The sequence below is a fragment of the Solanum verrucosum genome, unplaced genomic scaffold, assembly GCF_900185275.1.
Source record: "Solanum verrucosum unplaced genomic scaffold, falcon-dt-bn FXZP01000106.1, whole genome shotgun sequence".
In the NCBI taxonomy this organism is placed as follows: domain Eukaryota; kingdom Viridiplantae; phylum Streptophyta; class Magnoliopsida; order Solanales; family Solanaceae; genus Solanum; species Solanum verrucosum.
In genome coordinates this window covers 657,950-669,985 of record NW_026020130.1, presented here as the reverse complement: position 1 = coordinate 669,985, position 12,036 = coordinate 657,950, and the positions used below count along the sequence as shown (strand labels likewise).

The 12,036-nt window shown below is 38.1% G+C and overlaps 1 protein-coding gene across 1 annotated transcript; it reads right to left on the bottom strand.

The window, feature by feature from the left end:
- Positions 1 to 618: 618 nt before the first annotated feature.
- Positions 619 to 10,273, bottom strand: LOC125827330 (DEAD-box ATP-dependent RNA helicase 3, chloroplastic). The gene is made up of 10 exons (XM_049506633.1): positions 9,823 to 10,273; positions 8,982 to 9,118; positions 8,489 to 8,900; positions 8,077 to 8,175; positions 7,767 to 7,991; positions 6,593 to 6,970; positions 5,713 to 5,856; positions 5,478 to 5,573; positions 5,088 to 5,356; positions 619 to 1,174 (listed from the first exon to the last, which is right to left on the bottom strand). Exons 1-10 carry the CDS (start codon positions 10,216 to 10,218, stop codon positions 1,096 to 1,098), a joined length of 2,235 nt encoding a protein of 744 aa, XP_049362590.1. The 5' UTR covers positions 10,219 to 10,273; the 3' UTR covers positions 619 to 1,095.
- Between the last annotated feature and the right edge of the window lie 1,763 nt (positions 10,274 to 12,036).

Sequence of the window (12,036 nt, the reverse complement as noted above, 5' to 3'; positions counted from 1 at the left end):
ATTAAGTAACAGTGAGGGTATTCTAGACCAAACTATTAGCAATATGAGCATTTTTAAATAAGCTCAAGAACATTTTTGAACCAAACTATTTAACTAAAGACATTTTAGTTAATTTCATAATTTAAAAATATTTTTGACCATTTTCCATTAATAAAATATTCCCTTTGTCCCTAATTACTTATCCACATTTTATTTTTTAGTTATCTTGTCCCTAATTACTTGTCCACATTTTCTTTTTTAGTTATCCTGTCCCTAATTACTTGTCCATTTTAACAAATCAAGAAATGACAATTTTTTTTTTTACCTATTATTTTCTCAATTAAATACTTTGAAAAAGGTAGAAAATTTTGAAATCTTAAGTTTTTAATTCATTCACTTCATAATTAATAGGGATAAAATGGTAAACTTACTATGTCAATAATTATTTTCTTAATAGGTGTGCCAATTCAAAAGTGGACAAATAATTAAGAGATGGAGTAGTAATTTAGAAGGATGAAACAATATGCATGTACGGAGAGACAAGTAATAATAAAATAGGATACCCCGAGGCACTTTAGTATTGTCACTTCCATATTGTTAGCTAGATAAAGCCAAATGCAACAAGCTTGGGACAATGAGTACGCATAATTTAGTGGTACCACAAGTATTACTCTGAACCTTGCTTACAAATTACAAAAATAGAGCATATTCGACAAGCCCGAACCAAAAGCTGCACCTGTTTCTCAAAGATGAGATATAAATTGGAAGACACTGCAGTCCGACATATTTATACTGAAAGTTGATATATCTTACCCTACTTTACCTACAACATCAATAAACTAAGAGAAAATAACTGGCAACTGATTACATGCTTCAGAAACAGAAAATCAATTAATCATCGGTAGGGCCATGTGAAGGTTTGAGGGGACGGTGCTTTCTGGAGGGAACAGTCTAGGATCTTGCTGTTGCTCATATGTATCACATATACTCAAAACTCCTTTATCTTCACTGCTGGCTTTGACAGGAAATAGTGCATACAATGAGATGTTCAGGGATGGCAGAAATTGTCACCCACATACAATTACTGCACCAAGGATGATGAGGCAACCTATAGACCTAGTAGTCCCTTTTATTAGGGCATTCAGATGCTCGGTGACCACTGCGCCCACAATTGAAACATGCACCACCAAAGCTTCTGCAATAGAAACCAAAAAATATAGCATGTTACAGGTGACGAATGTGAGAAAAAAAAAACGTAAAGTATAGGGGAAGGGTTATTTTGGCCCTTTACAAATAACATTGGACATAAATAGTCCATCTTCACTAGCATTTATTGACAGAAAAGCCAACTAGTACCGTAAAAACCTAACAGCAGTAATGGACCTAACAGAAAGAGCTTAACAGTGATTTCTTGCATAGAAACAAGACCTATTGTTTTTATAAATGTAGTGTCCGGACCAGGGAATACCTGCCACCTCCCACCAGTAACAGGTACCGAGGCTAGAACAGATGGGGAGAAATCACCTAGTGTTTTGTCTCTACTGGGATTTGAACCTGAGACCTCATGATGCTCAACTCACTTCAATGACCACTAGGCCACACCCTTGGGTACGCACCTTGAAACAAGGCCTTTGCAAGTATCAACTGTAGAGCATTTGCTTACCAGCTAATAGATAAGTGACTAGCAATTAATTATGTTCCTCTTCTCTACTCGAAGCAAATGGTTTGTTCTCTCAACTGTTGAAGGACACAAATCCATTGCCATTGTCCGAGTAACAAATTAGACTTCTAGTCTTTTCTTTTTTCTTTTAAATTATGTACTGGGCAGATATAGATTAGAAACGGCGCTTGCTTCAAGTTCTGTTCTTCACAGTGCCCAGCATCAATGCCTTCATTCACTCGTGTCAAACTTTTCACAAGTACGTTCTTTCTTTGCAATTCCTATCAGAAGGGTGATCATGATAGCAACTGAGAGCAGTCCTTCTCAATGGTTAAGAGGCCGAAAAAGAAGTGTCAAAGTTGGAAATCAGATTGAGTCTCTGTAAAGCTAAATCCTTAGCACATAATCTTGTTGGGAAGGAAATTGAGTCAATCTTCAAGAACGGTTCTGTACTTAAAATTTTTTCTGAAAACAAGACCAGAGACACTTCTGAATGGAATTTTAAACTCTTCAATAGTCATGATATTTAACGATTCTCTAACTCTTTATGTTACCCTACTTCATTAGCTTTTAACATTAGTTAGCAGCGTTTCCATTAGTGAATGGCTTTCTCTCTGACCTTGTACCAAGAGTGTCCACTTCGTGCAAAGATATTCCCAATGTTATATATAAAGGACCAAAATAAGTCTATCCCAAATTAAAGAGTGAACTATTTATGTCATTAAGTAGCAAGAACATATAGTAATATAAGTGAAGGACTGGGTTGTGGCTCACTACGACTAGAAAAAACAGGGCAATTAAAATGCTTGCCAAGCTTCAGTAGAAGCAGTATCTGTTCCAATGAGAAACAATAGAGGAGCCGCAGAGAGGGGGGGGGGGGGGGGGAGAGAGAGAAGAGATGGGGAATCCAATCCCAATATACGAAGGTATGATCCCAGGTACTATTTTGGATTAATATGCATTGATTTCTACAAGATTTAGTCTTCAAAACGTGATACTTGACTTGGATATTCATAGGTTTGGCTCTAACATCCCAAGTTGAGAATTCGTTGGTTTGAATAATGGTACGATCTCAGTGCAATGTAGATAGTGGTTCAGTCAGTGCTCCTTCCTCCCAACAGAGACAACTACAGCTGCAGCATCGAAGACATGACGGGTTGTTCCATTATGGACCCCACCAACATCTGTTGATTGTTACAAAAGCCACTGTAGTCGGTGTAAGAGGAGCTCAGGAGTTTGCCATTCTTGTGGAGAACAGGGCCCCTTTGTAAATTATGAACAAGGCATTCAGGTATTGATGAGACTAGATCACGGATTCAACTTCAGGTACTTACACCAGGTCAGACAGCCATTGGTTGCTCTTAAAGTCACATGATGTAATAGTCAACAGAGTGCACAAGGTGCAGGGGTACCACCCCATTTTGAGCCTATTTGGCCAAGTGGCTAAAAACTGCCTAAAGTTACATGATTTAATAGTCAACAGGGTGCACAAGGTGCAGGGGTACCACCTCATTTTGAGCCTATTTGGCCAAGCGGCTAAAAACTGCTTAATTTTACAAGCACTTCTATTAAAATAGCTTTTCAGACAAGTGCTATTGTGTTTGTCTAAATTATTTGAAAAATGCTTTTGAATAGTAGATTGCATTTGACTAATTTTTTAGAAAGTGGTTTTGAGAGTCAAATTACGAAAAAATGACAGTTATCAATGCACTTTTAATATTAAGAATATTTTATATAGTGAGATTATTTTAAATATCTGTTATAAAAGTTTCAATTAATTTTTATTTTTGTTTAACTAAATAATACATATTACAAATTTTCAATCAGTATTTTACATAGATAAATCAAAGAAAATATCAAATATTGATATAATATTAATATTATGATTTAAATATAATTAAAAATATGACGTCAAATAAATTAAAAATCATTCCACACATTAAAGCATATAGTAATAATATATAAAATAATTTAAAGAATTTATTGTGAAAAAAATGATGAATAAAATTCTTAAATGGAATTTAACCAAACTTATGAGATGCTAATTAATTAACAAGGGATACATTGGTAAATATGTATAAATGGTAGGAATACTTTTGTCTAGAAAAAAATAATTTTCTGCTTCGGCTATTAGAAGCAAAAAGAAATTAGCTTCATCCCAACTACAGAAAAATTGCTTTTCTATTTAAAAGTTGTTTAACTGATTGGTCAAACACCTTTCTTTCAAAAAAGAACTTTTTTCTCAAAAAAGCCTCCCAACCACTAGGCCAAAAAGGCACTTCTATGTAATGGCTATATGCAAAATATTGAGGCATCCCATGTTGTGGTGCAAGTCTGCTCTTTTGAGGTATTTGCACTTATAGATCCCGGATCTACATATGCATGTCTCTGTACTTTGCATCTTGTTTAGAGAGGGATCTTGAATTCTTAGATTAGTCTTTGTAGTTTAGACTCAAATAGGGGAGTCTATAGTCGTAGATAGTCTCGGGGTAGGGAAGGACCACGATCCATTTGGTTGTATTACAAATGATTAATTTTGATGATATTATGAGTATGGATTGACTAGCATCATGTCCTACTAATAATCACTGCAAATATTAGTTGTGGAAAGGACTAGTAAATGTGGAGATGGATACTAATTTTATTTTAAAGATTATCTCAACTATAATCATTTTTTGTGTTGTTATCTTTCTCCTAACTTTTATATATTATTGGTGATTTATTTATATTTATTTGTAGAATTATTGAAAGTTTTTCTTTTGCTTATTTTCTTAATAATAAAATTATAAAATTGAAGATATATGAGATATACGCCCCATAGATCCATGGAACTTACGCGTCGCCCCGTACTGCGTAAAACACATTGCCTCCCGCCCCCGCCTTTTGAAACACTAATTCTTGCTACTGAGGTGAGCCATCCACTCTACTCATGAAGGTTGTTACCTCTGCTTTCACCTTTCTTAGTTATGATATTGGGTTTTTTTTATAATTCAAACAGTATTATATTCTCCATGACTAGATTGTTGGATTATGGGATTCATTATTTACTCATGTTGTACTGCTGAGACATGGTTTCCACCGTCATGTTAAATTGTGTTATGGTATTTGGATTAAGCTTCTTGTTATGAATGCTGATTTGCTTACGAAGAGTAGCTGCTCGCTAAGTGTCGGTCATGAACTAACCAAGTCTCAGTGGTGACAACAACCATCTTAGCAATTAACAATACAATGCTGATAATCCGTCCCATCATACAAATAATGCCAGCAGTAGCTGGGTTTGCTTGTCCTTTTTAATAAGATACCAGCAACTGGATTAAAGTCCCAGGACAACGCTAATAATGCAATCACACAAGAGCAAGTTGCTTGGGAAGAAAGGAGAGAATTAGATATACAACAAAAATAGAAGAAATCATATTAAATTGTGTGCCCATTAAGATGAGAAACAAACCTGTCTCTGCTTCCTCCAGATAAAGACCTGCTAGAGCGCCTATCACCACTGATGAGCCAATCACTTCCTCCCCTTCTTGTTCGGCCACCTCGCGACCTAGAGTCATTCCCCCAATTATCATCATCATTATCAGAGAAACGGCCACTAGAAGAACCCTGAGAATATCTGCCTCTACGGTCTCTAAAACCTCCTCGTGTCCCCCTAGTATCCCTGCTTGAAAACCTCCCATAGAAATCACCAGCTGGCCCATCGTCTTGTAAAGCAGGTAACTGCAAGACAGAGGATTCTAAAGATTACTATCCTGTCTCAGATCTAAGAGTTAACAGCAAAATGAACTGTGCAGCTAAGTCACAAAATATATACAAGAACCATAGTAAGAAGCAGATTAACCTTGGTAATCTTGGAAATAGTATTTCCAGGTGGTAACTCCTGATTTAGTAGATCTGCAGCAATCTCCTCAGGAAGATCAAAGATGGCCCCCTGAACCTGAGCTCAAAATACGTGAAATGGTTCTGGTTAGAGCAAAGACACCGAGAAGGGGATCAGAAAACAAGACACCACATCTCCCTAGGGGCATCAACAATGTGGAACATATAGCAACATCATTAGCATATTGGTTACACACCCTTTCATCTGCAATTAGGTGAATTTTGCCAATTTCATCAGCAGCTGGTGAATAGACATCAGAGAGGAAACCAGTAACAGATCTTGCCGACAGGAATCCTCGGGAATTTTCAGAATCACGTGTCAGCTGTAATGTAGTCCACCCCTGCAGTGAAAATATGTTGATCACAAAAAATGCAATGGGCATATACTTTATATCTGAAGGCATAAAAGAAAGTGAAAAGAGATGGATCAAAATCTCAAGTCATGGTTGCTTATACTAGCATTTTGACCACAGTGGTAGCATCCGGTGATTGGCATCATCAAATAAGGAAAGACCCAAATTAGCGGTTGAGATAAAAAAAGGAGAAGCATATTTAATGTTGGGGGAGCTATCATCGAAGAACCAGGTATGCCTTTTGGGCAGTTGAATAGGCCAAGTACATGGCCCACTTGCAGGCCAAGGAACTCACCCAACTGACAAGGCCTGCAGAGTGGCCTTGGAGCAGTTCAATTGCACATATCACTTGTCGATACTACAATTTTGCACCACAATGAGGATATTAGTGTCAATTACTATGACAGCTCAAGAGTGAGTTAGGACAAGTGAACACTGAAAAAAACAGCTGATGAATAGATATAGGAGCAATATCATATCACTTCAGCACCTCACTTGACCATTGAATTGGCCATTATAACTTGCATACAGAAGAAGCCTATCAGTCCGCAGCACAAAGGGTGAAGAAAGGAGGGAAAGAGGAAGTACTGCAGAAATTTCTTAATTGCTGATTAACTCAATATGGAAGCAATCACTAAGATTTATCAATACATATAAGTACCTCAATAACAGAGGCAACCAATAAGATTTATCAATCAACATAAATACCTATAACTGATCATACCTGTTCATGAGTTATTAGAGATCGAGAAGATGGCGGTTTGGAAAATCCACCCAAAAGAGCAAGTGCAGCAGCAAGGGAATTTACTCCTTGTTGCTCCATCAACTGTTGTGCAGTTGGAATGAAGTACTCAACAGATTCGGGATGAACTCCAGTAAGTGCAGCCACCACATGCTCAGCTGATGACTCTAAAACCTCTTTGACAGATGGAGGACTAACGAATTCAAACTTGCATCCAACATCGCGTTCGAGAGATCTGACAGTTCGCCTTTGACTACCTGTGTACATCAGAATGGCAATGCCTTCTTTTCCAGCACGGCCCGTTCGACCAGAGCGATGAACAAAAGTTTCTGGATCGTTGGGTAGTTCATAATGGATTACCTAAATAACAAGGGGGGATGGATCCAAAAGGTTATTACTGTTAACTGATGCCTATAAACAAAGCATAGAATTGGAAAATACAATGTCCAAGTGACTGCAGCACTTTTCAAGCAGAAGGGATTCTAACAGTTAATTCTGGTCATTGGCAAACGATGGAGTATAATGAATACCAACATCAACTCCCCACCCCACCCCACCCACAAAAAACAAGACTTTAACACTGATTTTATGATTGTAATGATTCTATTACAAACGCCCTTACAACGCAGTCGAAAGAGTATCACCTCAATGTGGCAGAAATTCTACATCAATATAGATATTCCATAACACTGAGCATTCTCCAAGATTTGATTCAGAAGTCAGAAGTGAAAAAATTGAAAATTTTCAAAACAAAGGGGGAACGAGAACAAGGAGAAGCTGGACAGAAAGAGAATAACAAGTTTGACTATATCATATCTATGAAATAAAATAACAATTAGTACTATGATTGATCAAACCCATATCTCTTCCACAATTCACCAGTGTATATGCAGCTTTAGGCAATTACGCAAATAGTCAAAATATGCAACAACCTATTTGTGGAAACTGCCCGCTTTCTAACAAAACCAACGGATTCTGTTACTCAAAATTTGACTCTCAGCTACAAAATGTAAGCATTCCTTTCACCTAGATAAACGCCCAAAAATCCAACTTTATCCACAGAAACCGCACCATAAATAACAGAAGTTAAAAATAAAGCAGTCAAGTTTGTTAAGGTTATATATATATATATATATATATAACCGTATGAACTTACTAGATCAACATTAGGTATATCAAGACCACGAGATGCAACGTCAGTCGCAACTAGCACAGTGAATTTTCCTTGCCTAAATCCATTTAGTGTTCTTTCCCTCTGATGTTGAGAAATGTCTCCATGCAGTGCCTCAGAAGAAATGCTATTTGATAATGCCATTGAAACCTCATCAGCATCTCGTTTTGTCTGTGTAAAAACAATTGTCTTTCCGCCCTTTGCATAAACCTGAAAATTGTTTAAACCAAAACTCTAAAGCTCTGAATTCTGCATTGGTGGAAAAAAGCTACGAGAATAGGCTGTTGATTCATACTGTAACAAGATCACCAAGTATAGATCGTTTTGATGTTGATGTAGCTGATAGAGCATAAAGCTTGATCCCCTCTGCCAGCTTTTCATCTTGATCACCAACCTAAATGAGTATTTGCAAAGAAGGGAAAGAACAAGAGGTAAGACAACCACCTGGGAAGAAAAGAAATTATATATATATATATATATTTGTAAATCTATATGAGCACAATTAAAACCAATTATCCACAACTTCTTTGGAGAAGTAAGGAGATATACTGACGATTTTTATTTCTAATCAGAAAACAACGGCATTTGCTATTAAAAAAAGCAGCTAGAGATCATTCAGGGGCACATTGAAGTACTGCATATATCAAGATGATATCATAATCAAGAAGGACGATGATACGTGACTCTGAGAAAGAACGACGACTTACCAAGTCAATTGTCAAAGGATTGTTCAAATACTTCCTAGACAGCTTCTTTACCCAGCCAGGCATGGTGGCTGAGAAAAGCATGCTCTGCCTCTGTGGTGGAAGTTTTTCCAAAATAACTTCTACATCTTCCTCAAATCCAACTGCGAGCATTTGATCAGCCTCGTCGAGGACCAAATATTCCACCTCCCCAAGTTTCAAGGTGTTATTGTTTATCAGGTCAATAAGTCTACCTGGAGTTCCAACAACAACATCAACCCCACGGGAAAGTGCATTTTGCTGTGTAGCATAAGAAACGCCTCCGTATATGCAGACAGTGTTCAAGTATGGTGCCGACTCTTTCATTTCCTTCTCAACTTGATTGGCTAACTCTCGAGTAGGTGCAAGTACCAAAATTTTGGGAAGCCGTCCCCGTCTAGAAATTAAAAGAGAAAATTAACATACTCGTCAACAATTGGACTTATAAAAACTCTAACCATCATGATAAAACTTATACCTCTGAGTATTTCTCATTTCTTCATCCGTACTAAGCTTTTTCAATACTGGAATACCAAAGGCAAGTGTCTTCCCCGTCCCTGTCTTTGCACGAGCAATTATATCCCGACCCTCCAGTGCCGGCACTAGAACAGCTCTCTACATAATAAGAAAACACATGATTTAGGATAATCTATCAAATATTTGCAGTGAAAAAGTCTTACTTCCATTTCAAAATCACCTTTAGTTCCAATAACCTACATAAACAACTAGAATATATCACAGAAAATAGTCCACCGAACCAACACGCACGCCAAATCATGAAGGATAAAGTTAATATAGAAGCACACATTTCGCAAGTGTAATGACTTGCGCTGCATCCCACAGTGAATACTAGCATCTTACGATAATGTCTATGCCTGCTACATACGTTATATTGGTAGTTAAGTATATTTCAGTTAGATACAGCTGAATAAAGGGGTTTACCCCCACTCACACGAGTGCTAGGGAGTATGGTTGCATATCACACACAGCCCTCCCCTTGCTGTTCTGCAAAGAAGTTGATCAGACCCTCGAACCCGTGACCAAATGAGCACTATACCCCACTAAACACAGTTAAATACGGATTCTAAATTGTTGTCCAGCTACTTTTGCAAATAGTACAATTAGAGTCACAAATCTGAGGGCGAGCCTTGGTGCAATACTGCAACGGTAGTGTTGCTCATTAGTGACATATAGGTGCAGTCACTTGGTATACAAGCTAGCATTTAAAAACAATTAGGATATCAAGCAAATAATTGTACCAATTTGGCATAAAAATTAGCTAATAAAATTGCACTAAACAGTTGAACAAGATAAATAACCTGAATTGGGAAAAGTTGAGTAATTCCACGCTTCTCAAGAGCCTCAACAAGCCTGTGAGGTAAACCAAGTTTGGATACAGCAAGTTCATCCTCATTTGACTCATTATCCTCAACCTCATCCTCAGAATCATATTCACTTTCGCTAACATTCAAAGAATCCTTCCCGAAACCCCCAATTCCCTTAAACGCTTCTTCACTAAGCACAGAAGAATTAGGAGTTACTACAGCAGAAGCCAGAAAAGGACGTCTGAGACGAACATGAACATGAAAATTGGATTTTTCAGTGGAGAAAGGAAGAGATAAAGGAGGGGTAGCAGTGGGTCTTCGAGAGAGTTCGAGTGAAGGATTGGTTTGGTATATGGAGGAAACTCCTATAATGGAAGAAGAAGAGGCCATGGGAGAAAAGGGATAAGGAGATAGAAGTGATGATAAGGGTGGAAGGTTTATAGTGTAGGAATGCCTACTGCCCAGGAACTTTTATGGGTTTAGACACAATAAAAATACCAGAATTACCACTCCTTCAATTATTTTCAATATAAATATTAAACTCTCATCCAAGTTTATATTTTTTTATATATAAAATAAAAGGACATTGTTTAAAATTTGCAAAAAAAAAAGGACACATACTCGGCGTGAAGAGATTTTTTGTAACATGTGAAAGGATTATATTAAAGAATAACTAGTTACTACTTTTGTTGACTAGTAGATCTTTATAAAATTATGTGTATTTGGAAAAAAAATTGTAAAATATTTATTTATAAAAAGAACATGGACATATGCCATGTAGGTGTCATATAGGACGATTGTGTCCATTTGCTCAATTTTATACAAGTTTAAGTACCTACTTGTGCACACCCAAAGTTAAAGGTCATAGTTGCCAAATGACGCCAAGTTAAGGGTCATGTTTATGCATTATGCCAGTTTACTAAAAAAGGTGTTTGTTGAGTAAGGTCGGCTTTCGTGCCCAAACCCCTTGTATAGGTTCGGAACTTGAGTTCATCTTTCTCATATCGATCAAGGTTTTTCTTGAGTTTGAAATAAAGGGCAATGAGCAAGGGTGTAGCAGCTGCGCGAAAGTTGTTTCACCTAGAACATCATTTTTCTTACAAGAGTGCTAACACGCGACCTTACATTTTCGCCTCATGCAAAGCTGCACTCCTTTAACATGATGAGAAGAAGGGGGGTCGGCCTTTTTTTTCATACCAATACTTATTTTCTAATACATATTTTTTTGGTGTATAACTGTAAAACCTCGGAAATTGGAAAGTAGGATTAAAAAGGAAATAAGTCAGTTTTTGACACTGGTGCAGGAACTACGAGTCCTAGCTACGGTCCATAGAAAGTCCTACGGGGCTTAGGAAGGAAGTCGTAGAGTTGAGCTAACTTTTTGGAAATGTTGAATCTCTGATGTTGGACATATGACTAAGCAGGACGGGGTTTAGGAAGGAAGTCGTAGAGTTGAGCTAAGTTTTGGAAATGTTGAATCTCTGATGTTAGACATATGAGTAAGCAAGACGGGTCATTGTTGGTTCTACGGGTCATAGTTGGTTCTACGGGTCATAGATGGGTTCTATAGAAAGGTTTCTAGACTTGGTGAAATTTCGAACCTAAACTTGGGACCTACGAGCCGTGAAAGTTTCCACAGACCTTCAGAAGGTCTTTGTAACACCTCAAAATTAGACTTGGACTTTACAATAGGAAAACAATAGAATTTGGTGAACCACGGTAGGGTTCACGGACCGTGAAAGGAACCACGGTCCGTCGACCTGCCCGTGGTTCACACCCACCCAGAAGTGGTGGACCACGGGACCCTTCACGGGTCGTGGACCACCATACGAGCCGCAGGAAGGCCCGTGAAGGCCAGGCAGAACCAACCCAAGCTCAGGCCTCAGACCACGGAGCCCACCTGTAACACCCTGTAAATTAGTTAGTTGAACTAGTGTGTTGTAGAGTCTTGTAGTGGAGTTTTGGAGTGTTGTATGAGGGTTAAAATCAAAATAAATGGCTCCCGTACCTAGAATATCATGTTTAGGGGTTAAACGTCCGGGTACGACTCCCCAAGGACCACCCAAGGGGTCCTTGGGGAGGACCCCAAAACAGCCCCCAAAACACTCCTCTTTTGATGAACCACGATTGGCCATTCACGGCTAGTAGACTGGTCCACGGTCCGTGGTTCATGGTCGTAAGTCAAGGCCTGCACAGGCCTGAAACTTA

What these genes read in the sequence shown, in the direction of transcription:
- LOC125827330 (XM_049506633.1), bottom strand. Translation starts at nt 10,218, where the DNA reads ATGGCCTCTTCTTCTTCCATTATAGGAGTTTCCTCCATATACCAAACC. An exon ending in GAAATGAGAAATACTCAGAG is followed by an intron (nt 8,901 to 8,981) that starts GTATAAGTTTTA and finishes TTTAATTTCTAG; the next exon opens with ACGGGGACGGCTTCCCAAAA. An exon ending in ATATACCTAATGTTGATCTA is followed by an intron (nt 6,971 to 7,766) that starts GTAAGTTCATAC and finishes CTTGTTATTTAG; the next exon opens with GTAATCCATTATGAACTACC.